The sequence below is a fragment of the Ursus arctos genome, unplaced genomic scaffold (genome assembly GCF_023065955.2).
Source record: "Ursus arctos isolate Adak ecotype North America unplaced genomic scaffold, UrsArc2.0 scaffold_24, whole genome shotgun sequence".
Classification (NCBI taxonomy): Eukaryota; Metazoa; Chordata; class Mammalia; order Carnivora; family Ursidae; genus Ursus; species Ursus arctos.
This window is the reverse complement of record NW_026622919.1, coordinates 15,801,723-15,829,690: the sequence shown is the minus strand read 5'-3', so window position 1 is coordinate 15,829,690 and position 27,968 is coordinate 15,801,723. Positions and strand designations below refer to the sequence as shown.

General features: G+C 35.4%; 1 protein-coding gene across 1 annotated transcript in view; it reads left to right on the top strand.

Moving 5' to 3' along the window:
• Positions 1 to 27,968, top strand: part of EFCAB3 (EF-hand calcium binding domain 3) — a 209,054-nt gene that overhangs the window by 71,568 nt on the left and 109,518 nt on the right. The window contains exons 47-59 of the mRNA XM_048212646.2: positions 72 to 176; positions 6,192 to 6,245; positions 12,529 to 12,633; positions 13,244 to 13,297; positions 13,673 to 13,777; positions 13,877 to 13,930; positions 14,627 to 14,731; positions 16,339 to 16,392; positions 18,204 to 18,308; positions 19,119 to 19,172; positions 20,396 to 20,500; positions 21,423 to 21,476; positions 22,031 to 22,135. Of these exons, the coding sequence (XP_048068603.2) occupies positions 72 to 176; positions 6,192 to 6,245; positions 12,529 to 12,633; positions 13,244 to 13,297; positions 13,673 to 13,777; positions 13,877 to 13,930; positions 14,627 to 14,731; positions 16,339 to 16,392; positions 18,204 to 18,308; positions 19,119 to 19,172; positions 20,396 to 20,500; positions 21,423 to 21,476; positions 22,031 to 22,135 (1,059 nt within the window). The remainder of the gene's footprint in view (positions 1 to 71; positions 177 to 6,191; positions 6,246 to 12,528; positions 12,634 to 13,243; positions 13,298 to 13,672; positions 13,778 to 13,876; positions 13,931 to 14,626; positions 14,732 to 16,338; positions 16,393 to 18,203; positions 18,309 to 19,118; positions 19,173 to 20,395; positions 20,501 to 21,422; positions 21,477 to 22,030; positions 22,136 to 27,968) is intronic.

Below are 27,968 nucleotides of genomic sequence, written 5' to 3'. Positions count from 1 at the left end.
AGCAGAGTGAATGCATGGTCCAGTTTTAGAAACATTCGATTTACTGTATTCCTTTCCTGTTCCTTACTTAGAAGGCAATGTTGATGTCAACAAGCTGGACACTCTTTTAGAAAACATGGGAATCAGCATCAAAGAAGAAGAATTCATGGATCTGATAGAAAGGCTGTCAGATGCTGGTAAGCATGTAATCACCCCTGTACTTTTTAAGAGGTACTTATTGTTTTCATCTTTACTGAGATATAACTGACATATAATACTGTGTAAGTTTAAGGCATACAGCCTGTTGATTTGATATACTTGTGTATCGTAAAATGATACCACCATAGCTAACACCTCTGTGATATCACATAATTATCTTTTTTTTTACGGCGAAAATATTTAAGATCCACTCTTAGGAACTTTCAAGTGTATAATACAGTGTTGTTAACTATAATCACCATTCTGTATTATATTCTCAGAATTTATTCACATTAGAAATGGGACTTCGTACCTTTTACCTAACATCTCTCCATTTCCCCACCTCCTCCCTCAGCCCCTGATAATGACAGTTCTGCTCGGTTTCTATGAGCTCAGCATTTTTGTGTTTGTTCTTTTTTAAAGTTTTATTTATTTGAGAGCAGGGAGAGGCAGAAAGGGAAGGTAAGAGAGTCTTAAGCAGACTCCGCGCTGAGTTCGATCCCACGACCCTGAGATCATGACCTGAGCCAAAATCAAGAGTTGGATGCTCAACCAGCAGTGTTACCCACACACCCTGAGTTCAGCATTTTTAGATTCCACATATAAGTGATATCATACAGTATTAGTCTTTCTTTTTCCAACTTATTTCACTTAGAACAATGCCCTCAAGGTTTATCCATGTTGTCACAAATGGCAAGATTTCCTTCTTTCTCGTGGCTGAGTAATTTTCTATTGTATATAATATACCACATCTTCTTTATCCAGTCATCCACTGACAGACACATATCTTGGCTATTGTGATTAATGTTGCCATGAACATGGGAGTGCAGATATCTTTTTGAAATCCTATTTCAAAGTGGGATTTTTGAATTATAAGCTATGCTGTGGGGTTAATGGATCATATGGTAGTTCTATTTTTAATTTCTTAAGGAACCTCTATTCTGTTTTCCACAGTGACTGCACCAATTTATATTCCCACCAACAGTGAGCAAGGGTTTCCTCTTCTCCACATCGCTACCAGCATTTATTATCTCTTATCTTTTTGGTGATAGCCATTCTAACAAGTATGACGTGATATCTCATTGTGGTTTTAATTTGAATTTGGTGATGAATGATATTGAACACCTTTTCATGTACCTGTTGGCCACTTGTATGTGTTCTTTGGAAAGATGGCTATTCAGTTCCTCTGCCCGTGTTTTAATTGGATTTTGGGGGGTTTTGCTATTGAGTGTATGAGTTCCTTATATATTTTGAATATTTATTCATTATCAGATATATGGTTTGCAAATATTTTCTCCCATTCTGTATGTTGCCCTTTCATGTTGTTGATTGTTTCTGTTGTTTTGCAGAAGCCTTTTAGTTTGGTGTTGTCCCACTTTTTTCTTTTGTTGCTTGTGCTTTTGGTGTCATTACTTAAAAGACCCATGTCAAGAAGCTGTGTTTTCTCCAGGAAGTTTTATCATTTTGGGTCCTATATTTAAGTCTGTCTTTAATTCATTTCAAGTTCATGTTTTGAGTGGTATAAGATAGTAGTACAATTTCATTCTTTTGCCTGTGGTTATCCGATTTTTCCAGCACCATTTATTGAAGAGACTGTCCTTTCCCTATTGAGTATTCTTGGCTGCCTTGTTGATAGTTGACTGTATATGTGAGGTTTTATTTTTGGGCTCTTGATTCTGTTCTGTTGGCCCATGTATCTGTTTTTATGTTGTGCCATGCTGTTTGATTAGCTTTGTAATAGTTTGAGGAGGAGAAGTTAAGATGGTGGAGGATTAGGGAGACCCTAAGCAAGTCTCATCCCTTGAATACAGCTAGATAGTTATCAGATCATTCGGAACACCGAAGAAATCAATCGGAGGTCTAAGAGAATGAAAACTGGAAGTCTGCAAGCAGAAAAGTGACCACCTTTTCGAAGATTCTTTTAACATCAGACCAAAACACATGCAGGATCTAGTTTTGTTGTCGTTGTTGTTGTTGGGTTTTTTTATTTTGTCTTTTTCTTTGTTCTTTTCTTTTCTGGACAAAATGATGAGATGGAGATATTTACCCCAAAAGAAAGAATGGGAGGTTGTGCAACCAGGGTTTTAATTAGTAAGTAATTAATTAATTTATAAGTAAGATTCTGAACTAGAATTTAAAACAATTATAAGGATATCAGCTGGGCTTAAAAAAAGCATAGAAGATACTAGAGAAATCCTTACTACAGAGATAAAAGAGCTAAAATCTAGTCAGCCTAAAATTGAAATTCTATAACCGAGATGCAGTCCCAAGTAGAGGCCATAAAAATGAGGATGGACAAAGCAGAGGAGCAAATCAGTATTATAGAAGATAAAATTATGGGGAAAAAAAGAAACTGAAAAGAAGAGGGAAAGAAAGGTAATGACCACAAAGGTAGACTTAGGGAACTCAGTGACTCATTAAAATGTAATGACATTGGCATCATAGGAGTCCCAGAAGATGAAGAGAGAGAAAAAGGGACAGAAGGTTTATTAGAACAAATTTTCGCTGAAAACTTCCCTAATCTGGGAAGGGACACAGACATCAAAATCCAAGAAGCACAGAGAACTCCCAGTAAATTCAACAAAAGCCAGCCATCACCAAGGCATATCATAGTCAAATTGTCAAAATATACAGTTAAGGAAAGACTCCTGAAAGCAGCAAGGGAAAAATGTCTTTAACCTACAATGGAAGACAGAACAGTTTTACAGCAAATCTGCCCACTGAAACCTGGCGGGCCAGAAAGGAGTGGAAGGAAATGTTCAACATGCTGAATAGGAAAAATATGCAGCCAAGAATTCTTTATCCAGCAAGACTGTCATTCAGAATAGAAAGAGAGAGGGGCACCTGGGTGGCTCAGTTGTTTAGCATCTGCCTTCAGCCCAGGCCGTGATCCCGGGGTCCTGGGATCGAGCCCTGCATCGGTCTCCCTGCTCCGCTGGGAGCCTGCTTCTTCCTCTCTTGCTTGTGTTTCTTCTCTAGCTGGCTGTCTCTCTCTCTGTCAAATCAATAGATGAATCTTAAAAAAAAAAAAAATAGAAAGAGAGTTTCTCAGACAAACAAAAACTAAAGGAGTTCATGACCACTAAACCAGCCCTGTACGAAATTTTAAGGGGTACTCTTTGGGTGGTGAAAAAAAAAGACCAAAAGCAAGAAAGACTAGAAAAGACCAGAGAACATCACCAGAAAACCTAACTCTGCAGGTAACACAATGGCACTAAATTCACATCTTTCAATAATTACTCTGTAGTATCATTTGAAATCAAGAAGAGTAATGCTTCCAGCTTTGTTCTTTCTCAGTTTTGTTTTGGCTGTTCAGGGTCTTTTGTGGTTCCATATAAATTTAAGGATTTTTTTTCTATGTCTGTGAAAAAATACCATTAGAATTTTTATAGGAATTGGATTGAATCTATAGATGACTTCTGGTAGTATGGACATTTTAACAATATTAATTTTTCTGACCTATATGAGCTGTAGTTCCATTTGTTCTTGTCTTTTTCAGTTTCTTTCATCGTGGTTTTGTAGTTTTCATTGTATAGATCTTTCACCTCCTTATTTAAATTTATTTCCAAGTATTTTGTTGTTTTTTTATGCTATTGTGAGTGGTATTATTTTCTTTATATCTTTTTCAGATATAAAGTGTAAAGAAATGCAACTGATTTCTGTATGTTGATTTTGTATACTGCAACTTTACTGAATTCATTGGTTAGTTCTGACAGTTTTTTGATGGAGTCTTTAGGATTTTCTATATATAAGATCATATCATCTATAAACAAAGACAATTATGCTTCTTCCTTTCCTATTTGGATGCCTTTTTTTTCTTGCCGATTGCTCTGGCTTAGACTTCTAGTACTATGTTGAATAGGAGTGATGAGAATGGGCTCTCTTATCTTGTTCATAAGGCTCATTTTCTTATAGGCTTTTCTTTCTCCCTTCAAACTAGTGGGTTAAGTGAGTATTTTTTAATGAAACAGTAAAGCTATATATTGTTTCATGAGCCTTCATAATCAAATGTGTGTGTGTCTATGTGTGTGTGTTTAGAGTTCTTAATGTGGCTTACGGTAAAAAATTTGAAAATCACTGGCTTAAATGATAGTAATATAACAGTTCTATTTTCAGTCTGTTGTTCTTTCCATACTCTTCCTGGCTGATTCCACTTAACCATATATATTTAAGATTTAAGATCTTTTATCTCAAACCTATACTTATATCATGCATTTCAGTCTAGGACAGTGAGGTCATTTTATGTAGCATGATGGGGGCAAGTATTTGATCAGATACTCTAAAAATCCAGTTAGAGTAAGGAATAATAAAAATGATGTATATGTACCATACATATTTTATTTCCATGAAAAAAAATGGGACTACATTTTAATTTAATGTAGCCATACTCTGGAGATTTTCTTGCACAAAAATACCCATTTATCATCTATACTCCCATTTTCAGTTTCTCTTAAGTAGAGCAAACTGCTTTTTTAAAAAGTTGAGCAGAAATTTGCATCAGAATCCATCTAGATTTGAATTCTTTCCCCAGTCATTTTACAGTTATCCACACCAAATTCAGCTTTACATAACATTCAAATTTGTTTTTTTATGGTAATAACTCCCTTTTCCATTTATAGTTCATCAGTTTATATAATGATTAAGTTATCAATTTAATAATAAATACAACTCTTTATAAACAAACCTGGAAACAAGCTCAACAACTCAACCCATAGGAACACAAATGTGCTGGCTTACTAAAAGCGTAGCTTACTAGATGTAAAGTTTAGCGTGCCATCAGCATCAGTATGACTATTTTACAGTAGGAATGATGAATATAGTTCAGGCCATTGGGTGGTTAAGTGGAGGTCAATTAAGAAATCTTCTGTATCAACAAATCTCTGCTGAGACATAGATTTCCCAGTGGAAATCCAAATTCAACATCTAAAGAGTAAATATTTTCCTTGTTAAATTCATTCCTAATTCTTTATTTTTTTATTTCTCTGCTACTATCATCCACCCATAATTACTCATGAAATAACCCACAAATTATCTTTGACTTCTCATGTTCCTTCATTTTTCCTCTTAAAAATATCCCCAATCTATCTCTATCTTTGCTACACTACTCTTAATTCAAATCCTTGTCATCCTTTGCTTACACTACTATAAAAGGCTCCTGACTAGTATAACAGCCACTAATCCCCTTGCCTTAAATTCATTCTACACACACTCACCAGATGATTCAACTAGAGCGAAAATCCAACCTTCTAATTCTTCCAATTAAAACCTTTCAGTGACCCTTCATAGCTTATATGCATCGAGTCTTACAATATGCCAGACACAGTGCTAAGCATTTTTATGATAAATTAATTTATTTATTCATATAACAATACCTATCGAACACCTAACACCTCTCAGTCTCTGTTTCGGCCTTAGTAACACAGCCATAAATAAAACAAATTAATGTAAATTTTGTGGAACCAGGATTTGTATCTTTTTCTTTGACTGCTCTTTTCCCAACTCCAGGCAGTCTGGTGTCAAAGTCTAAATTATTGTTAACTCCAGCCAATCTCTTTCAACTCATCTTTCCACTCCCTAGATGGTATTTTTCCCTCAAGCAAAATTTAAAAGCTTTAGTTTACCACACACTGTGTTCTTCATTGCTCCTTTTCCTGGGATCCTTTGTCTTTCTCCAATGATAGAAAATAACATAATACCATAAACAAAGGTTTTAAATGTATACCAATCTTGTGTTATCAGCCATTCCTAGAGAAACATGGAGTTAGAAATAGAATGAATCCAAAAGACTTGAGAGAACATTTTTCCTAAGATAGACTTTATGGTTCAAAGAATCTTAGTGCCCCTGGCAGATAATGGAGCTGTCTATTAAAATCCAAGATTTATAAATTTAAAAAGGATAAGATATAGTGAATAGCTTTCATCTAGGCTCTACTTCATAATTTAAGTATTTTATGCTTTATGCTTTTTTTTCTGAGTTTGGGTTACCAGTTTCTGAATTTTGTCTTGACTTACAGATAAAGGGAAAGTCAAACTAAATACATTGATGAAAAAATTGAGTACTGTTTTAGGTAAGTGAAAAATAACTTAATTCTTTGCACTGTTTTAATGATATTTTCTACCATTCCTTTAGTCCCTAGTTAATTTCACCATTTTAACCCTTCATTAATTAAACATTTTCATTAATTAACATTAATTAAACATCTCTACCTGCTTTGATAACTTATTATTTTTTTTGATAATCTGTGCTTTTGCAGCAGAGGCACGGTCTTTGCATAAGACAAAAAATTTCAGATTTAGGTTATAACTGAGATACTATATGTAGACATAATTATTTGAATAAGTCATCAACAATATAATTTCTTAGGCAGTTATATTAGCCTTATAATATGTAATATTTTCCTCTAACATTATAAAGACATGCCTTTTATTATAAATAAGGGATAATGTATTTTTAAGTCTGATATTAACTCTGCATAATATAGCAGGTGACCTTAGGTCTTTGTTATTCATCTAGAAATAGAATATGGTACTGTACAAACACATTTTGTTTTGTCTTTCATAATTTATATTCATTTGATAATGTTCTATTATAGCCATGGCAACAGCCTTTTCTAAATAATGTGGGAATGTTTTTATTCTTAATCCCACCTTTTGATCCTCACTCAACCAAAAGCACAGGAGAGATCATCAAGAACTATCCAAACTTTCTTTTTTTTTTTTTTTAAGAGTTTATTTATTTATTCGACAGAGATAGAGACAGCCAGCGAGAGAGGGAACACAAGCAGGGGGAGTGGGAGAGGAAGAAGCAGGCTCATAGCGGAGGAGCCCGATGTGGGGCTCAATGTGGGGCTCGATGTGGGGCTCGATCCCACAACGCCGGGATCACGCCCTGAGCTGAAGGCAGACGCTTAACCGCTGTGCCACCCAGGTGCCCCAAGAACTATCCAGACTTTCACTATTGCAGATTTTCCTTGAGAGGAGCTGACATGTGAATGTCAGGATAATTTCATCCTGGTTTTATCTTTGAATCATTTGTTTAATTATTTGTTCGTACAGTGGCTACATAGAAGCATTTAAGACTCTAAAAAGCAGACCTCAAACAGCTGTGAGACAAACAAAACTAGCTGAATGTATTACAAGAAGGAAATGGAAAGCACTCTAGAATCATGGTCCAGTATTTCTCAGCCTGAACCTCAAACAGCTGTGAGACAAACAAAACTAGCTGAAGGTATTATAAGAAGGAAATGGAAAGCACTCTAGAATCATGGTCCAGTATTTTTCAGCCTGAAGAAAACTAGTCCCAATAATGCCTATTAATGCCTAAGTCTATCTTATATACCCAAGTTGTCTTTTCTTTTCTTAGATAAATTAGCTCTATAGTGTGAATCCAAGTACAATAAATGTATAGATAAATTAGATCTATAGTGTGAATCCAAGTGCTGGATTATTAACAATTGTGCATATCCCCCCTATAGTTGGTCAAAAGAAAATTCAAAGAAATTCTGTCATTTAGGAAATTTTAACTGGTTTATTGTACTGAATGATAGGGTGTGAACTATATTATATGCTAAGTCAGTCACAAATTTTTTTATTACTATGGATAGAATATATTATACTTAGGAATCTCTTCCACCAGATATTATTTATTTCCCCAGAAAAGTTTCTATATCCTTGGACTAAGAAGACAAGATCCATTGAAACCATCAGAAAGTCATGCACGATTCATGCACATAAATTTTCAATTAGCCCTGCAGTAATTCTTTTTTTTTTTTTAAGATTTTGTTCATTTATTTGAGAAAGAGAGAATGAGAGAGAGGGAGAGAGGGCGCACACACCCGCGCATGAGAGCGGGGAGGGTCAGAGGGAGAAGCAGACTCCCTGCTGAGCGGGGAGCCTGATGTAGAATACAATCCCGGGACTCCAGGATCATGACCTGAGCCGAAGGCAGTTGCTTAACCATCTGAGCCACCAGGTGCCCAGCCCTACAGTAATTCTTTAAATTGGTTTGCTAGTAAAAGGCCGAGTTATAGAGTTGGGACTGTCCTAACTCTAGCAAAGTGATTGTCTCTAGTAAAACTTAAACCTCAATAAGTTATTGGTAGAAGTAAGGGAGATCATGATAGGTAAAGTCAGAAGTGTATAATACTAAATAATAAGAAGAAAAGATATGACAAAAATAATGAATAAAAACAATGTGAAAAAATACACAAAGCACCGACACTCAGTGTTTTCTTATTCTCATGGTCTTGGATGGAAGCTCTCTACTTCATGAAGTTTTCCGCTTGTTCTAAGGATCTTGCATCTTGGGTCAGCAGGTGACTTACATGAACCACCTGCTTCTTGGACACTCTGGAGAACCTCAATTTCAGTCTCTAATATAATTTTGCAGTTCTGATAATGTCTCTTCCATTTTTCCGGAAGTTTTGGTATTCAGACACATTGAAGTTTCTAAATAATAGGTAAAACGTCTTGTATAATCATGAATAATTACCAAAATAAAGCATATTGCCCTATAGTTGAATAGATAAGATGGAATGCTCTAAGTAGGTAGCAGGATATCCAAGTTTGTTGGCCTAGTATGAGTGCTATGGATTTTTGACGAGAGAGTATTTCAACCCATCCAGAAAATAAACATAATATTATTAGAACATATTCGTAACTCAGAGAGAAGCAACTATATAAAATCCATTTGGATATGCCCAAAGGGTTCCTTAGGGTGTGGTTCTAACCCAGGGCTCAAAGTTACAGATTTTCCATAATTATTTTCATTTCAGATGAGTCACGAATTGGTGATATCCACTAATATAATACAAAATATCCTAATCAGTGTTTAATAATGTGGAAAATTTGTTCCTATAGTGATGGGTTATTTTATGTAAGATTTTGGCAAATGTCATTTTGAAATATTATCTGATGCAACCAGGTAGCAATCCTGGCTTTGCCATATCTTATCCTCATGAAAATTATAACCTGGCCATTCCAATTATTTCTTTACAAAATTGAGGTCAATTTTGTGCTTCTATAATGGAATCTTTGAATCTGGTCCTACACTTGTTTTTCTATTATCTATAAAAGGTCCTTCAAAAAGAACTTTAATTTTTAAAAAAATGAAAAGATGAGCCACAAACTGGCAGGAAATATTTGTAAAACACATATCTGATAAGGGACTTATATCCAAAATACTTAAAGAATTCTTAAAACTCAGCAATAAGGAAACAACCTAATTAAAAAGTGAGCAAAAGATCTGAATATTTACCTCACCAAAGAAGATATACAGATGGCAAATAAGGATATGAAAAGATGCTTAACATCATATGTCATTAGGGAATTGCAAATTAAAATAATGAGGGAATGCTACACACCTATTAGAACGGCCAAAAAGAGGAATGCAAAATGGTATGTCACTTTTGGAAGACCATTTGGCAGTTTCTTACAAAGATAAACTTAATCTTATCATAAGATCCAATAATCACAAATTAGGTATTTACCCAAATGAGTTGAAACCATGTGAACACAAAAACCTGCACACAAATGTTTATAGCAGCTTTATTTATAATTGCCAAAACTTGCAAGCAAGTAAGATGTCCTTGAATAGAAGAATAGATCAACTGTGATACATCCATGTAATGAAATAGTATTCAATGATAAAATAATTGAGCTATCAATCTATGGAAAGAAATGGAAAGATCAGTGGTTGCCAGGAGTTAGGGGGGTGGCACAGGGAGGAGAGATGAATGTAAGGACCACAACAGAACTTAAGGTCAGTGAAACTATTCTGTATGTTACTGTAATGGTCAATACATGACATATTGCGTTTGTCAAAACCCATAGTACCGTATGATACAACACCAAGGATAGAGCTGGATCAATAAGAAAAAAAGATATAGGGAGCTTCTAGAAGAATCCATGTGCAGGCTTCCTATGCTCTCCTTGTTATGAGGTGTCACACATAGCATACCTTCCTTCCAGCAGCAAAAATGTAGTTACACATATGTGCTCAGGGAAGCCCATTGGAGACTCAGTCTCCATGGTTTTTTATTTGGAGCTACTCACATAGGCATCCTCTGCCTATCAACTATAATATACCAGACTCCCAGAAGAAAAACAAGTATTCACCAAAAATCACATTGTTTACACAAGTTTAGGCACAGTGAACTAGCCTTTTCAGTTGGTATTGAAGGGAACATTCTGAAATTCAAGTTCCCAGATGCCAGCCAAATACCAACATAGCAAGCAGACTCTTCTGAAGAGAGCAGCCTCAGGCCTGCTATGTTAATACTTTTCTGCACAGTCTATTTAGTAAGATCTGCTAAAGCATTTTCTCTAGTCTTTATACCATCTGTTTTACTGTGGGCTTTTCTACCTTAAAGATAGCAATGTCTTTGAGCAGCATCAAGGCACCAAGTAATAATTGCTGTAAAAGTATATCACCTATCATTTAGTTTAACCAATTTGAAATCTCTAGAAAGGGCCAATATTCAGTCACTTGAACCAATCTTGTATCTGTTAAGGACTTAGATCTTTCAAGAGAAACTAAAGTAATTATTGCATCTTTAACCTACTATGGTCCCTTTTCACTATTAAGACAAGACCCATCAACAAATAATATTAAGTCAGAGTGTGGTACTGAAATACCCAAAAGATCTGTTTAGGACATGGACACTTATTGAACTACAGAAACACAATTACGGAAATTATAATTACAGAAGTAGAAATCTTCTTCATAGGGTAAAGGTAACAGTCACTGGTTGAGAGTGTTATACCAATGGATAATAATATGGGGAGAGAGTAGGAATATTCCATAATTAGTAACCAACTAGTCAAAAAATATTGGATATTTTCATTAGCAATAGAGATTATAATTGCATATAGTATCATCAGCTTTATATATGATCTTAATATGAGATTAAAGATGCTTTGACTAGCAATTTGGAAACTGCAATTGCTCTGAAGCAAGAAGGATATCGTCAAGGCTATTGAATTAAGGGATAAGCTATAATAAGCAATGGGTCTTTTAATGTACACTATTGATGTACTGTGTTAACACTCTGGAAGCATGGCCTAACCTCGTGCACTGATAATCTAGAATGAATCAATCTGACTCTTTTCTTAGAGGGTACTCTTCTTCTCAAAACAAAGAATTTCACATAAAGAGCAGTTCATAGTTTAAAATTATTAAATACACAAGGAAATGAGACACTATGAATAAGATACCCATTATGAACAACATTAAGCAGAATCAGATCAGTGAAGATTTTAGATTTTGAAATTATCAGACCAAAAATTATTAAATAAGCATGCTTAATATAATGTAATAGTTAAAAGAGAGGCTTGAATACATTTGAGTCAAGAGCAAACAGATTTGATAAAGAACCAAATAGACTTTTGAGAAATGAAAATAGTAAAAATTTAAAACGTTTGAAGATTTTAGCAGTATTTATAAACAGCTGAAGAAACAACTAAGGAACTTAAGAAATTACAAGGTATATAGCACAGAAAGACAAAGAAATGGGAAATATGAAAGAGAGGTTAAGAGGCACAGAGGATAGACAAGAAAATCTAACATATATTTAATTGGAATTTCAGGAAGAAAAGATAAAGAGAACAAGGCAGAGGCAATATTTGAAAAGAATTTTCCAGAACAGATAAATAGTTCCAATTTAAAGAAGTCAAGTGACTCCTAAGCAGAATAAATAAAAAGAAATATCCATACTAGACATACACATTTGAAATATGTAATGTATCTAATTTATTGATTAAAAGTTTAGGGTTCCAGACAGTAAGCTTTCAGAGATTCACTTTCCACTGATTTAAACGAAAACACTTAATTAAACCAAAATTGTTTTTCCTTTCTAAAGTTACAAAGTATAAAACTATTTACAATAATCAAATATTATTTACCATAAAAATAGTACAAAACAAAAATTATTGGAAGTCCGAGGCCCTGTTTTTGAAATATACTTTCTAACAAGCACTAGCTGTGTGCATTTTTATGTATATTGTATTCATATAAGCATATAATCTATGCACCTTTCTAGATTTATGTGCCTAACATTATACTGTTCCTAACGTAATTATAATTTCAAACTATCAGGAAAACTACTTACATTTCTATTTTGTGAAGGAAAGACCCAAATTATTATTTCTTTTATTTTTTATGTGTTTATATAATCAGTCAAGGTGATATTAATTTTTTGTTTGTTATAGAATATGTGATTTTTAACTACCCATGAAATTATCTTAATGGCACATGAATAAAAATATTGCTAGTTAACAGCATTTGATTGTAGTAACTCACTAATTTTGTGTTCTTCCCAAATTCTTCCTTGTCACCGTTTCTGTCCCTTCTAGGAGAGCAGGTGGATGTCAGTGGTGTATCTGACGCTCTGAACGACATGAAACTTGAGGTCACGGACAGGGAGTACTTTAATTTAGTAAAAACTCTGCCACTTGATGGTAAGGATTTAAAATATGTATGTGTACTTCAAGGAGCTTTAGAGTGCTTGACTGTGGGATTTTCTTCTAAAATGATACCAGATTGTTACCAGGTTGTTTTGTTTAATCATTTTTGAAAACTTTTTTTATTTTAGAATGCAATTTTCTTTTTAATTATTTGATTTTTGCCAAAGAAAATTTGGATCATTTAGTTTTTATTGCGGTAGTCAATGGCTGTTTCACTTAATCCTGACAATAACGTATGTGTATTGTTGTCCTTGGTTCCATTAATATTCCTGAGAGTAAGTGGAAAGATGTAAAAATGGCAAAATAAAGAGTGTAAGGAAAGAAATCAGAGATAAAAGTAAATCAAATGAGATATATGTTTTATAAGTTTTAAGCCATAATCCTTGCCTTTCATGGAAGTGTGAATAAATTTGCCTCATTAAAATCTTTCTCCAAACAAACTTAGTTATTATTTGAGAACAAATTAAGTAAATTTCAGAAAACTCATTAAAAAGTCTATCTTTTTGAAATTATGGAATTAGGGGAAGAATTGTAGAATATTTATTGTTTAGGTGAATCTTCCTTATTATTTTTCTCTCACCTGAGTTATGCCTTTTTCTTGCAGCTGAAGGAAAGGTGTATCAAAAAAGGTTACTGGATGGTGTGAAGACTCTTAAAAGTGAGTGAGAATTATAATGAGAAAGCAGATAAATCTGAGATATTCTCTTATTTTTCATATACACTGGTTTATTTTCATTACATTAAAAATTTCATATATGTATTTTCCAATATTTATGGATATGTTATATATGCCATAAATCCCTGGAAAATTACCTAGCCCTTTTATAACTTGAACTATGTTGATATGAACAAAAGATACAGTCAAACGATGAGACTCTACGTCTAGTTTTAATGTTGATCCTCCTTGTACGCTTGGTTAGGTCTTACTGGACCTTAATGTCTTCATGAGTAAAGTGAGAACCATAATATACATGAGTTAATAAGGAATTTTTCCACATCTTGGTTGTTTTTATGATACTTTGTCTCTCCCAAGGAGGAAAGGTTGATATGAATAACCTGGACACATTTCTAGAAAATATGGGGATTAAGCTCTCACGTAAAGAACTTGAAGATTTTTCACAAGACCTACCAGTTGATGGTGAGCATTGTACATAAAAATGTATCCCCTTTAGGACAGCTTGGGTTTGAGAGAAGTAACAGTCTCATTTTTGGTCTGTGACTACTCTTTGTCTTACAGCTGATGGGAAGGTTGGTCTGGAAGATGTGACACTGAAAATGAAAGATTTTACAGGTGAGTTTCTATAACAGTGAAACCCTAATGCTTTATAATAAATTATATTTTAAATGTTATTGTCCCAGTAGTCTATTGTTCATATTAAGTTTGCCATCTTACCCAGTTATTGTAAAATATTTCTGCCTGATAAAATCCATTTGATCTTGGATTATCTGTTTTAAAAATAAACTGCAGGACTTGTTTTTGGTAACAAGTCCTATATACTGCAGAGATGTTTTTCTCATATATGTATACATGTCTTTGCCTACATGTAAATAGCTAAATTTTAGGTAAGCGTATGAGTAAATAAGGTAAAGTTTTGTAAAGCTCAAGATAATATGGATTTTGTGAACAATCGATCACATAAGTCAGTATAAGATCTCCTGCCATAATTATTTCTTTTGGCAATTCATCATCCAATTTGGCAACTAGATTTTATTCTGCACATTATCCCCCAAATTATGAGATACTTTCTTATATCAGTAATTTAAGAACAAATTTGCTTTGATTCCTAATGAGACACTATTTCTACATCCCATTTTACCTTTGCTCTTTAATCCCGAATTGGGAATGATGCCATATAAGCTATTTTAAGTATATTTTAAAATACATATTATATAGGTCAATAACATGTTCTTATGAACCTTTTGAACCTCCATGATATTGAGTTATTAATTTCTAAAATTTTCACCTATAAACACTGTATTTTCAAAGGAGAAAAGATTGATGCCACTGATCTGAAAAACATCCTTAGAGACATGGGGATAGAAGTCAATGACAAGGAATGTCTTGATCTACGAAAATCACTACCAATTGATGGTGAGCTGCATCTGCAACCTGCAGAGAGTTCAGTTTTATGGTCCAGCTTGTGATATTTGTAATTTAAAGTGACACGTGTTCAGGGGTTACCTGCACCCATCCTTCAGCTCTGGCTTCCATATAAACAGTCTGTTACTCTGTGCCGGTTCAAGTACAGAACTCAACTGTCAAAAGAATGCTTTTCCACAAAATCAGTGTTGAGGAAGGTGTTACTGATGATTTTGAAAGGGAGAGGAAAGAAGGATTTACGTCTTGTCTCTCTCAGTAACATTGCAGAGGTCCTCATAAATTCCTGTTCTCTCCCAGTCACTTTTCCTTACATTGCCCCTGGAGTGTCCCTTTTCCTAATCCTTATCCCTCCCAAGGCCAAACCCTGAAAACTCCTCCCTCTGTTAAGTTCAATTTCCTTTTTTTTAAACTAAGTTTTTATTTTAATTCCAGTGTAGCTAACATACAGTGTTATAGTAGTTTCAGGTGTACAATATATTCAACAATCCATAACCACCCAGTGTACTTCTTTTTTTAAAAAAAGATTGTACTTATTTATTTGAGAGAGAGAGCATAAGCAGGGAGAGGAGCGAGGGAAAAGGACAAGCAGACTCCCTGCTGAGTAGGGAGCCCAACACAGGGCTCAATCCCAGGACTCCAAGATCATGACCTGAGCTGAAGTCAGACTCTTAACTGACTGAGCCACCCAGGCAACCACAAGTGTGCTTCTCAATCCCCATCACCTATTTCACCCGTCACCCCACCTACAGCAGTTTGTTCTCTATAGTTAAGAGTCTGTTTCTTGGTTTCTCTCTCTCTCTCTTTTTTTTCCTCTGCTTGTTTGTTTTGATCTTAATTCCATGTATGAATGAGATCATACGGTATTTGTCCTTCTCTGACTTATTTCACTTAGTATAATACCCTCTAGCTCCATCTATGTCATTGCAAATGGCAACATTTCATTCTTTTTTGTGGCTGAATAATATTCCATTATATATATATGAAACATACATATATATATATATAAAATATGGTATCTTTATATATAATACAGTATACATATATACCACATCTTCTTTATCCATTTATCTATCGGTACATACTTGGGGTGCTTCCATAATTTGGCTGTTATAAATAATGCTGCTATAAACATAAGGGTGCATGTATCCGTTTGAATTTGTGTTTTTGTATTTGGGGCGGGGGGGGGGGTAGACACCCAGTGGCATGATTAGCGGATCCATTACTCAATCTAGTGAAAATAACAGCTAACATTTGTTGAGCCCTAATGATGTGCCAAGTTTTGTCCTCACCCCACACAATGATGACACCTTATGCCCATTTTACAGTGGAGGAAACTGTGGCACAGAAAGGCCACAGTTTGTTGCTTAAGGCAACAAAGCTAGGCAGCAGCAGAACAAGAATTTGAACCTAGGCTCTTTACTCCTACACCATACATCACTCTATACCACAGTGAGAACTTTTTCTTTGCTTGATTGCTTTCATCATGATTTGAAGGTGAAAGTGGATAGATTTCTGCAGTTAGTTGCACAAAGAAAACTCTGACCCTTGTATTCTATTTGTGACTCATTCTCTGTCCTGAACTGTGCTTTTTCTTACAGATGATAAGAAAGTTTTTCAGAATAGATTGCTATCAGCTTTGAAGTCTTTCAAAGGTGGGTAAGAAATATAATGAGAAAGTATATAAAATTGAGATTTTTAATCTCTGTATTTGTATTTTTTTCCTAGTTATCAGATCATGATTACTCTGCCATTCCTTCTATATATTAATCTTAAAGTCTTTTCTTTTTTTTTTTTTTATTAGTGCTGTATAGGCTTGATCCCAGGTTCAGACTCAAAGGAATCAGTCCTAAGGATCTCCACAATTGTCTTTCTGTGCACTTTTGGATAGATCTAATTAGACTATTAGCCTTCACAGTACTGAAAATAAGCATCATAATGCTCAGCTATGAATTGTTAGTTTTTTTCTATTTGTCTTTTTTGTTTTTTTGTTTGTTTGTTTTAGAGATAGCGAGCCAGGGGAAAAAGCAGAAGGAGAGGGAGAGAGAGAATCTTAAGCAGACTCCATGCCCAGCATGGATCCCAGTGCGGGGCTCAGTCTCATCACCCTGAGATCATGACCTGAGCCGAAATCAAGAGTCGGATGCTTAACTCACTGAGCCGTCCAGGCGCCCGAGTTCTATTTTTTCAATATAAAAGGTGTCATATGGAGCGTCTGGGTGGCTCAGTCATTAAGCGTCTGCCTTCGGCTCAGGTCATGATCCCAGGGTCCTGGGATTGAGCCCCGCATCAGGCTCCCTGCTCTGCTGGGAGCCTGCTTCTTCCTCTCCCACTCCCCCTGCTTGTGTTCCGTCTCTCGCTGGCTGTCTCTCTCTGTCAAATAAATAAAATCTTTAAAAAAAAAAAAGGTGTCATATGCCCACTAAATATAAATTAAAGAAAAAATAATCATTCATAATCCTACCATAGTTAAACTAGGAATAATCTCATTGAGTCAAAAGTGCTCTGAAATTCCATTGGAAGGCTCTATAAAAAACACCAACATACTTGTCATGATAAGTCAAACATAGTCACTTTTTCTTGCAATGTTGGAATACATTGTTATCCCTATAGTTAAGCAGTTAGATAAAGTAGTTGGCTTACCTAAGAGCCATAATATTAAAACTGCATCCAATACTAGAATCACATTGACTTAAGATAGTTACAATAGGGTAGGTTGAGGGGAAATGAATCCATGTGATAGAATAATAAATTGATGTTGTCCATCTGAGATTCACTCTGTTTATGTGCTTGCTGACTGCAAATGTCAGAGAGAATCACAAACATTATTTACATTGTTCATTTGATGTATATTTTTACTGGGCATATGATTTTAATTCATATATGTTAAATGACTGCATGATACAACTTCATCCTATAAAATAACATTTTTTTCCTGTGGCAATCACCTTTTGGAACAGCTATGACTCTGTAGTTTTCTATGGAACGAAAATATAATGGTTTACTTACCAATACCCTGTCATTAGAAATTTAAATTGTAAGTTCGTTCATTCGTTCTTTCTCCCTCCTTCCTTCCTCCCTCCTTCCCTCCTTCCTCCTTCCCTCCCTCCTCCTTCCCTCCCTCCTTTCTTCTTCCCTCCCTCCCTCCTTCCTCTCTCCCTCATCCCTCCCTCCTTCCCTTCCTTCCTTCCTTATTACAAGTAAGATTATAATGAACATTTCCCTCTCCCCTAAGGTATTGCTTTTTCTGCATTCCCAAAAGTGGAATTAGTGGGCTAAGAGTTATGAACATTTTAAAGAATCATGATAGTTATTGGCCAAACCACTTTCCAATAAGATAATTTCAGTTAACACCCTAACCAGCAGCCAGGCCTATTGAGAGTTGAATTAACTCATTAGCACAAGAAGTAATTTTCATATTGTGTCTTTATTGTTTTTTTTTCTTACATCTCTATCCCTTTCTAAGGAGGAAAGATTGGTGTCAATAACCTGAACACAGTTCTGGGGAGCATGGGGATCAAGCTCAAAAATAAGGAGCTTAGAAGTGTAGTACAAAATCAACCTATGGATGGTGAGCATTGTAAACAATTATTTTGTCTTTTAGGGGAGAGCTTAGAATTTTGGGGTCATATATAAAAATTTCTAAAACTAGATTGATTTGAGGAGTTTAAGATATTTTTAAGAATCATGGAGAAGAACTTGGTCTTAAAGTAAAAAGAAATCCTGTCTTTTTTCACCTGTATTCATCTGAAACTATCACTGTACTCAACAATGATTACTACTGAGAGGATATTCACGGCTGATATCCTGCTAGAGAATGGTAGAGAGAAACATACATGGGAGCAGTGGGGGAAATGAATGAATGTGTAACCAAAAGAGCCTGAAATAATGGAGAAAAAAATATCCATAATGGGAACTAATAGAACATCATTACTATTTCCTCAAATATCCACTAAGCCTTTGTCACCACCATTTTGAGACAGATACAGGAGTTGAAACGCTTGAGAAAAGCTTATTGTGAATAGGTGGAGGATGTGAAGCCCCTTGCTTAGTATCTGTGCTAGACGGAAGGTTCACCAAAAACAAACACAACAAAACTAATTGACCTTTATGGATGATATTTTTTGCCATGCTTATAAGAAAGTATCTGAAGACCTAAGAACTGGAGATACTACATTTGTCATAGTCAGACCCTGTGTTTAAGGGACATGGGCCAAATGCCATTGCCCTTCTTACTAATAAGGAATCAAGCACTCAAACCAGGAAATATAAATTTAAGGTGAACACAAATTATTTAATAGAATATATGGACTTCCATTGGGCCCTACGTCACTTTCCTGTCTTGTGTCATTGTCTGATTTTTTTATGTTATGTATTACAGCTGATGGAAATGTTTCTCTGAAAAAAGTGATGAGTGATGTGACAGCAGTTACAGGCAAGTTAAAAGTTATCATTAAGATTAAAATTCTAATTCTTTAATGACATTTTCCCATCTTGTCTTTTCATTGAGCACATACCCTATGCCCTATACCCTTCCCACTTTGAGATAACACTCTCCTGAATTTTATATTACCTATTCTTCTTTTAAAATATCATAATTTTATTAGCTATGTAACAGCATAGTCCTTCATTTTGCTTCATTTGCCTCTATAAAAATGCTTTCATAAATGACGTGAAGTGTTCCCTAACCCTAATAATGTGAAAAATATATAAATAAAAGCAAGAAATCATTGTCCAGAAAGTCAGGATAGTGATAACCTCTAGAGAAAGATTGTGGGTAGGGATTGGAAAAGACTATGAGAGACCCCCAGGGTGTTATCAGTGTTCTGTTTCTCACCTAGATGGTGGTTACAAGGGTGTTGTTACAAGTGCTTGTGTCTAATTGTCCAGATTCAGACTTAGGGTTGTCTGGATTAAAATCTTTTTCTCATTTCTCTGTAGCAAGTCCTATGTCCTCTAAAATACTCCAATAATAATGCTTCTGATCTTCACCACTGAAAAAACTGAAAATCTATATCAAGAATAAACTACAAGCCATATACCAAATCTAGTCCTCTGGGTGTTTTTATAAATAAAGTTTTATTGGAACACAGTCGTATTCTTCATTTACGTATTGTTAATGGCTACTTTTTTGCTACAATAGCAGAGTTGAGTAGCTGCAACAGAGGATCTATTTCCTGCAAATGCCAAAATATTTACTATCTGACTCTGTACAGGAAAAGTTTGCCAATCCTTGATCTAGATTACCACAATAATAGTTGAAGTAAAAATTAGAATATTGGCCAAATAATCTAATAATTTTAGGAAAAGCAGAAAGCAATATTAGGTTAACCTTTACATCCTAATTTACGAGACAATTACCTAAATCCACAGTTTACTGGGAACTGTGCTTTCTTAACCCCAGTGTTATAAAAGTGCTTCTTTCCCTAGGGTCAAGGAAATAAGTTCTAATTCTCTCCCTGCCCTTTACTCCACTGAGCAGGTCTTACTGTACCTTTGTCTTTTAGCTAGCAGCTGGGGATGGTGATGTATGAACATGGGCAATTTTATTTCATTTTTTGAATACTTAGATAATTAGGATACTTGAATACTTAGATAATAATACTTAGATACTTAAATAATAGTGTCAACTATACTTGCCATTTCTCTTTTTTAAAGGAGAAAAAGTTAATGTCAAAGATCTGAAGAATATTTTGGAAGACATTGGGATAGAATTCACACCTAAAGAATACCTGGAACTGGTAAAAGATCTTCGAGTTGATGGTAAGCATTTCAAGTACTATTAGAGCTTTCAAGGGAGGTTGGTCCTGTGTGTTTAAGACAACTTTAACAAAAAACTGTATTTATTACTTATCCTAATTTTAAAACAACAACAAAAAGAATGTCTAAGAAATTTTAGCATGGCCTTGTTCTTCCTTTGGAAAGTGTAATTTTAGTTCTTTCTTTGGGAATCAGCAACTCTATTTTCTTGAATCCTGCCTTTGGATATAAAATTTTCAGCTATATTGTTGTCACCTTCAAAACTAAAAGTTAAGCGGAGAGATGTAAGAAAAAAGTAAGGGTGGGAGGAGTAGAAAGGAGTACGAGAAAGAAGGAAAAGTCAAAGATGTGTTCATATACCATTATGGCATTTGCCACCAATTACTGGCTTTGCACTTGGTCAGACACAGCACTCTGAGAGTTTTCTCTGTTCTATGGTTTCAGATTTACTGGAGGGTAAAAATCAAAGTTATCTCTAAGGCAGATAATTTATTTATTTTTTTAAATTTTTTTTATTATATTGTTAGTCATGTACAGTACATCCCTGGTTTCTGATTTAAGTTCGATGATTCATTAGTTGCGTATAACACCCAGTGCACCATGCAATACGTGCCCTCCTTACTATCCATCACCAGTCTATCCCATCCCCCCACCCCCCTCCCCTCTGAAGCCCTCAGTTTGTTTCCCAGAGTCCATAGTCTCTCATGCTTCATTCCCCCTTCTGATTACCCCCCTTTCTTTATCCCTTTCTTCCCCTACCGATCTTCCTAGTTCTTATGTTCCATAGATGAGAGAAATCATATGATAATTGTCTTTCTCTAAGGCAGATCATTTAAAAGTATCTTTGTGAAATGATCCATTTGCTCTGTCTCTTTAAATATCGATATCATTTTATCTGTGATGTCCATTGTGCCTTTTCTTACAGATTATGGAAATGTATATAAAAATACATCACTAGATGCTGTGAAATCTTTCAGTCGTAAGTATTGTGATGACAAGAAAGATAAATAAGATTCTCCTGCCTCATATTTGCATTACCATTTAGCTGTTCTCTTGTGGATCTTACCACCTCTCATCTGAACTGATTTTGCTATTTTGAATATAGCTGCCTTGTTCAAAACCTTTCATTTTGCTGCTTAGTAAGTTTGGTTTTTGTCAAATTTAGTTTAAGAGTAGATTTCAATCTGGGTCTACATAGAAAATCTGAGGTAAAGAATCGGCAGTTATTCAGGGTATTTCAGTGACTGGGAGAAGCAAACTGAGCATTTATGCCCCACCTATCAGAAGGAAGTTTTCAGTTTGTTGTCTCTACCATTATAATTCATTGGAGAATGAATTTGTACTTTGTAGGATTGTCCTCAAGACCAAGGAAGAGGTTACAATTCTAATTTCATTTTGTCCGCCTTTGTGGACACTTCAATATGTTGAGTCATTGATATTTTTGCTGCTACCCACGGTGTATGGGGATTCATTGAAATTTTCTCCTTCAGGAAAGTCATTAAATTTCTCTTGTGTTCCTTATTCTTTCTTTAGGTGGGAAAGTTGATGTCAGTAAGCTGGAAGACATTTTAGAAAACATGAAAATCAAGCTCCCAGATGAGAAACTTAAAGATTTGTTACAAAACCTGCCAACTGATGGTGAGCATCATAGATATTAGAGATCTTCTACAGGAAATTTAGATTTATAATCTTATGTTTGAGAATTCCTGGAACTAGATGTGTTTGGGTGTTAATATGACTTTTTAACTCTTTTTAACTCTTTAAACACAAAAGAATATTTTGATTCAATGTATTTTCATTAATCTCAGGGTGCATGGTAAATGTGTTAGAGTGAGTTATAGGTGGTAAGTATTTACTTGGAAAAGGCTAAAAGAGGGCTTATTACCCACAGAGAAGAGGTTTCTAATTTCAGATTAACTACGTGATTTAAATATCTTTTAAAAGTCTTGTCACCCAAATACCATATGATTTTACTCATATGTGGAATTTAAGGAACAAAACAGATGAACATAGGGGGAAAAAAGAGAGAGGCAAACTGTAAAATAGACTCTTAACTGTAGAAAACAAAATGAGGGTTGCTGGAGGGGAGGTGAACAGGGGGATGGGTTAGATGGGTGATGGGTATTAAGGAGGGCACTTGTGATGAGCGCTGGGTGTTGTATATAAGTGATGAATCACTAAATTCTGTATCTGAAACTAGTATTATACCGTATGTTAACTAACTGGAATTTAAATAAAAACTTGAAAAAGAAAAAAAAAAGTCTTGTCACCCAGCTATACATTCCTGTTGGAGGAAATAATCAAAAGGGTGTGGCTACTGGTTGACCCTCGAGCCAGACCCAAGCAACCAGAGGCTCCTCACTTCCTCCCCTGTCCCTGGAATATATGCTCTGCGCACCATTCTTAGAGTGGGAGGCATGTTCAAGGATGCAGTCTTGAGGGAGTAACGTGTTTTGAAGTCATCTGGACAGTATACATGACTGAACCCAGTTAAGGCCTCTATATGAATTTTTAAGATTCGGGAGGGTAGATGCAGAGATCTACTCATCTTCCAGCCACCCAGGAGAAGCTTTGTATGTAAGTTCCCTTGCTTATTAAATCTGCCACCTACCAGTGTGGAGTGGTCTGCCTCTTTCTCTGGTCTCTCTTTGCCCTCTGTTTATGGGGGCCAGTTTTAGATTTCATCCAGGAAGCTTTCAAGGTTGTGAACCAACAGTTCCTCTATACCTTTGTGATATACCAACTTCCTGATGCCTTCTCCCCGTGTTTTGGCACTGGCTTACGTTATTCCTTCCTGGTCTACCTTTGGAACTTTTAAAGAGCAATGTTTTACCTTCTCTTTAAAATAGCCTTCTAGGAGTACCTGGCTGGCTCAGTCAGAAGAGCATGCAACTCTTGATATCAGGGTTGTGAGTTTGAGCCCCACGCTGGGTGTAGAGATTACATAACATACATACATTAAAAAACAGCCTTCTAGGGACATCTGGGTGGCTCAGCTCGCTAAGCATCTGACTCTTGGTTTTGGCTCAAGTCATGATCTCAGGGTCCTGGGATGGAGCCCCACATTTTCTTTCCATACATAACTGTCTTTTAACTTTACTTCTTTCACTGTCCAACTACTCTCTCCGCCATACCTACTCTATAAAACTCCCAACATTTGGTCATCCTGGTCATTCAGATCTTCACTTCTATTGCTGAGCCTTGCTAAAGAAAATCATATAATCTTGCAGATTAATGCCCCTCCAAATTCATTTCCTGCTGGATAGTACAAGGACCTAAGAACATTTTAACTCCAGGGGTGCCTGAGTGGCTCAGTGGGTTAAGTGTCTGACTTCAGCTCAGGTCATGATCTCAGGGTCCTGGGATCGAGCCCCGTGTGGGCTCCCTGCTCAGCAGGAAGTCTGCTTGTCCCTCTCTTTCTGGGCCTCCCCCACTCATGCTCTCTCTCTCTCTCTCAAATAAATAAATGAAATCTTTTTTTTTTTTTAAAAGAACATTTTAACTCCATTTTCCCCCTTCCCTAAGTTAATGTTGTTTCATGTCTTTTAATACTATCTTTTGTATTCTTTTACCTCAGCAAAATATTAGAGCAATGTTTTATAAAGGCAATATTCATTCAGATTTACCCACTTTTGCCTTTTCTTTGCTATTCATTCTTTCTTTTACTTCAGACTTTTCATTTAGGATAACTTCTCTTCTGCTTGAAGTAATTTCTTTCATTTAGGATCTGCTAGTGACAATGATTTGGGAGAGGTTTTTGGCATAAAACATCTTTATTTTACCCTTATTTTTTGAAAGATATTTTCTCTGGTTTAAAATTCTAAAAACTCTGGTGGATGGTTATTTTTGTTCAGCTCATTGAAGTTATCATTCCACTATCATCTTCTTTATAATGCTGCTGATGAGAAGTCAGCTGTGAATGTATTGGTTTTTGGAGAAAAATCTTTCTTTTCTTTTAAAACATCTCTCTTTAGTTCTGAAGTTTCACTATAATGTGGAACATAGGAATGGATTTCTTTCCACTTATTCTCCCTGGGATTCTTTAGGACTTCTGAGTCTGAGAATTAGAATCTTTCATCAGATCTGGAACATTCTCAGCCACTGTCTCTTCAACATAGTCCTTTTTTCCCCCTGGAACGCCAATTAAATGTATATTAAACCTTTTTCCTCCATCCTCTGTGACACTTAACCCCTCTTTAGTATATTCTGTATTTTTCTTCCTGTGGGTCATTCTGGATTTTGCTGACCTGACTTCCAGTACACTCACTCAGCTGTGTCTTGTCTGCTATTGCATCTAGCTATTTACCTCTTGATTTCATTTCTTGTATTCCTGTTGTTTATATTCTTTTTTGTATTTTGTCATGTATTCTTTTGTTTTGTTTTTTATTCTCGATTTCCAGAAATTGGACTTAGTTCTCTTTCAAATCTGATAGTTCATGTTTTTTTAGTTTTCTGCAGGTATTTTCAAGTTTGCATAGTTATCTTATGATCTTGGTCTCATAATTCCAATTAGTAAATTATTTGTGGGTTTTTCTTTTCTCTCTGTTGTTCCTTCTGATTCTCACTTATGGTGTCCTTATTTCCCTATGTGTTTGGTTATCTCCTGTATGCTGTTCAATGTCACTGAAAAATTACTGTGATAATTCTTTGAGACCTAAAATGAAATGTACTCCCCCAGAAAGGATTTGCTTTACTTCCTATTCACTTGAGTTTACGATCTGTCAGAGACATTTCACTTATGACATTTCATTATTAATCCCTCATAAGCTTTCATGTTATAATTTCCTTTCCTCAGCTCTGCTAAATTAGTTATCACTACCTTACTTGCTTTCTAATTTCTAAATATTTGTGAAGTTTCATGTTCGCTGGTATCTCCTCTCCTATATTGTTACTTTTTGGTGAGTGATTACATTTTTATTCCTTTCCTATCATTTTATTGAGGTTTCCAAGAAGAAGAGGAAATAAATACTTGTGCATAGTGAAAAAAAAAAAAAGAAAAGAAAAGAAAAGGTTTTGAAACATTACCCGAGCTAACAAATTGATCAAACTATTTTCTTCTGAGAAAAGAAATTAAATAACTAAAATCCAGACTGAGATCTCCAATTAATAATTGATAGGTGAGAAGCTCTTGGGTTTAATTCTCAGCCTAGAGAATATTATGTACATATGGAGCAAAGATAAGCATTTATAAACCCAGATCAAGTAAATAGTACTCTGCATCCCTCAATGATTCCCATTATGGTCATATACATGATCAGCTATTATACCTTTGCTGTTGATCCTGTGAAATCAGCACAAATTTTCCTTGCTATCTTAGAATAAAAAATAAAAGAGAGATTTCTGAAAATGTGTCCTGATGGAGAAGCCGAAAGAAAGATCAAAAGTGTCTTCTTCATGAAAGACTGTGGACTCTGAGAAACAAACTGAGGGCTTCAGAGGGGAGGGGGTGGGGGAATGGGATAGGCTGGTGATGGGTAGGAAGGAGGGCACGTATTGCATGGTGCACTGGGTGTTATACACAACTAATGAATCATCGAACTTTACATCAAAAACCAGGGATGTACTGTATGGTGACTAACATAATATAATAAACATTTAAAAAAAAAGAAATTATCCAACATCAACTAGTAAGCATAAGTCTTTGCCAGAAACTGCTGGATTATTTGATAGTGTCCCTGGAGATTCCTAGAAAATAATACCAAATTGGTCTCAGATGTGTGAGGATAACTACTATTCATATTTTTGTCTACACTCTTCTTCCTTGATATATCTTTGATAACTTTGTTGCTATTTTAATGATTTTAGATTTTATGCCATCTATATTTTAAGCAGGCTACTAAAAGAACTTCAATCCTATCCATCATTTACTGCTTTTTGGATTGATACTTGGAGGATAGGAATTCTTACAGAAGTTACATATGGCACATGATCCTTACGTCACTGTTTTTTTTGTCTCTCAGACATTCATCTTCAAGTATCTTATAGGCCTGGACTTTCTGTCCTTTTTCTTTCTGCAGCCTATATTCCTGCCTTTACTCACAAAGGATATATGTATCCCATCCCTGACTCTTATATTTTATTTTATTTTTTTTAAATTTTTTTTTATTTATTATTTATTCAACAGAGATAGAGACAGCCAGCAAGAGAGGGAACACAAGCAGGGGGAGTGGGAGAGGAAGAAGCAGGATCACAGCGGAGGAGCCTGATGTGGGGCTCGATCCCATAACGCCAGGATCACGCCCTGAGCTGAAGGCAGACGCTTAACCGCTGTGCCACCCAGGCGCCCCTGACTCTTATATTTTAATCAAAGAATGATCAGTGATTATCAAATATTGTCAGCAACAATATAATGTGGTCTATTTGCCCCTTTCAAATGCAAATCTTAATAAATTACAAGTAAAGAACACAAAAATACGACTGTCATAAGTCACAGTGATGTTTCACAAATTAAATGGAAGATGTGTCATCAATAAAATTCATGTTTTTCCATATTAAAAAAAAAGTGTCTTCTTACCTAGGCATAGTGAAATAAGTAATAAATGAAAGCTCTGTGAGGACAGGAACCATGTCGACGTTGCTCACTGCTGTATCCCCAGTGCATAGCATATGTATACAGATATTTGATACTCTATAAATATTTGTTGAATGAATAAGAAATTGAATTAATTGAGTAATATGTTTATTTAGCTACTATTCAAGGCTTTCAACAAGGACTTTCCAGTTATGGTAATGAGTAGGTGTTAACTGATAGTTCACTGGAAGTTTTATGTAAAATGACCTTGTGCTGTCCATGTAGCATGAGCCCCCAAGGGGCAAATCTGTGAACTAAGTGTATGGGGAGGGCATTCTGGAAACTACCCCAAAGGAAGAATGGGATTCCATAGTAATAAATAGCGTATGTTTTGGTAAGGAAATGCTAATAAGATGCATAATTTCTAAGTTGGGGGGGTTGCCCTAAAATGTACTGCATCTGCAGTCCTGGAAAAATATCCTGATTAAGACCTTAATTCTGTTATTCTAACATGTTCCATTTCACTGTTTAATTTTAAAGTGTTTAATATTACTACGTGCAAAGGATTATGCTGCCTGTTGGGCTAGGATGTCTAGGTGGGATACAGAATACATACATTCTTTTCATTTAAAGGCACTCACAATCTTTGAGTATGTAATGAACATATCTACTAGAAAAAATGCAAAAAACTAAGCTAACTTGGCAGTGTCAGTACTGGAAATGGGGAAATAGCTAGACTTGAAATTCCAAATGGAAGTCTTTGCTCTTGTTCTGGGGATCTGGTATAGTAGGTGGTATCAAGTGAAGAGAACAAGCCTGAGGCGGGAGATGTTTCATGATGTGTAGAGACTGAGATATTAAAAGAAGGCAGAGAACAAATAATGAAATTAATAGTTAACATTTTTAGAGAGTAGTTTTCTGTTTCATGCTTATCTGTGTATGTGTCTTCAACAACAAATC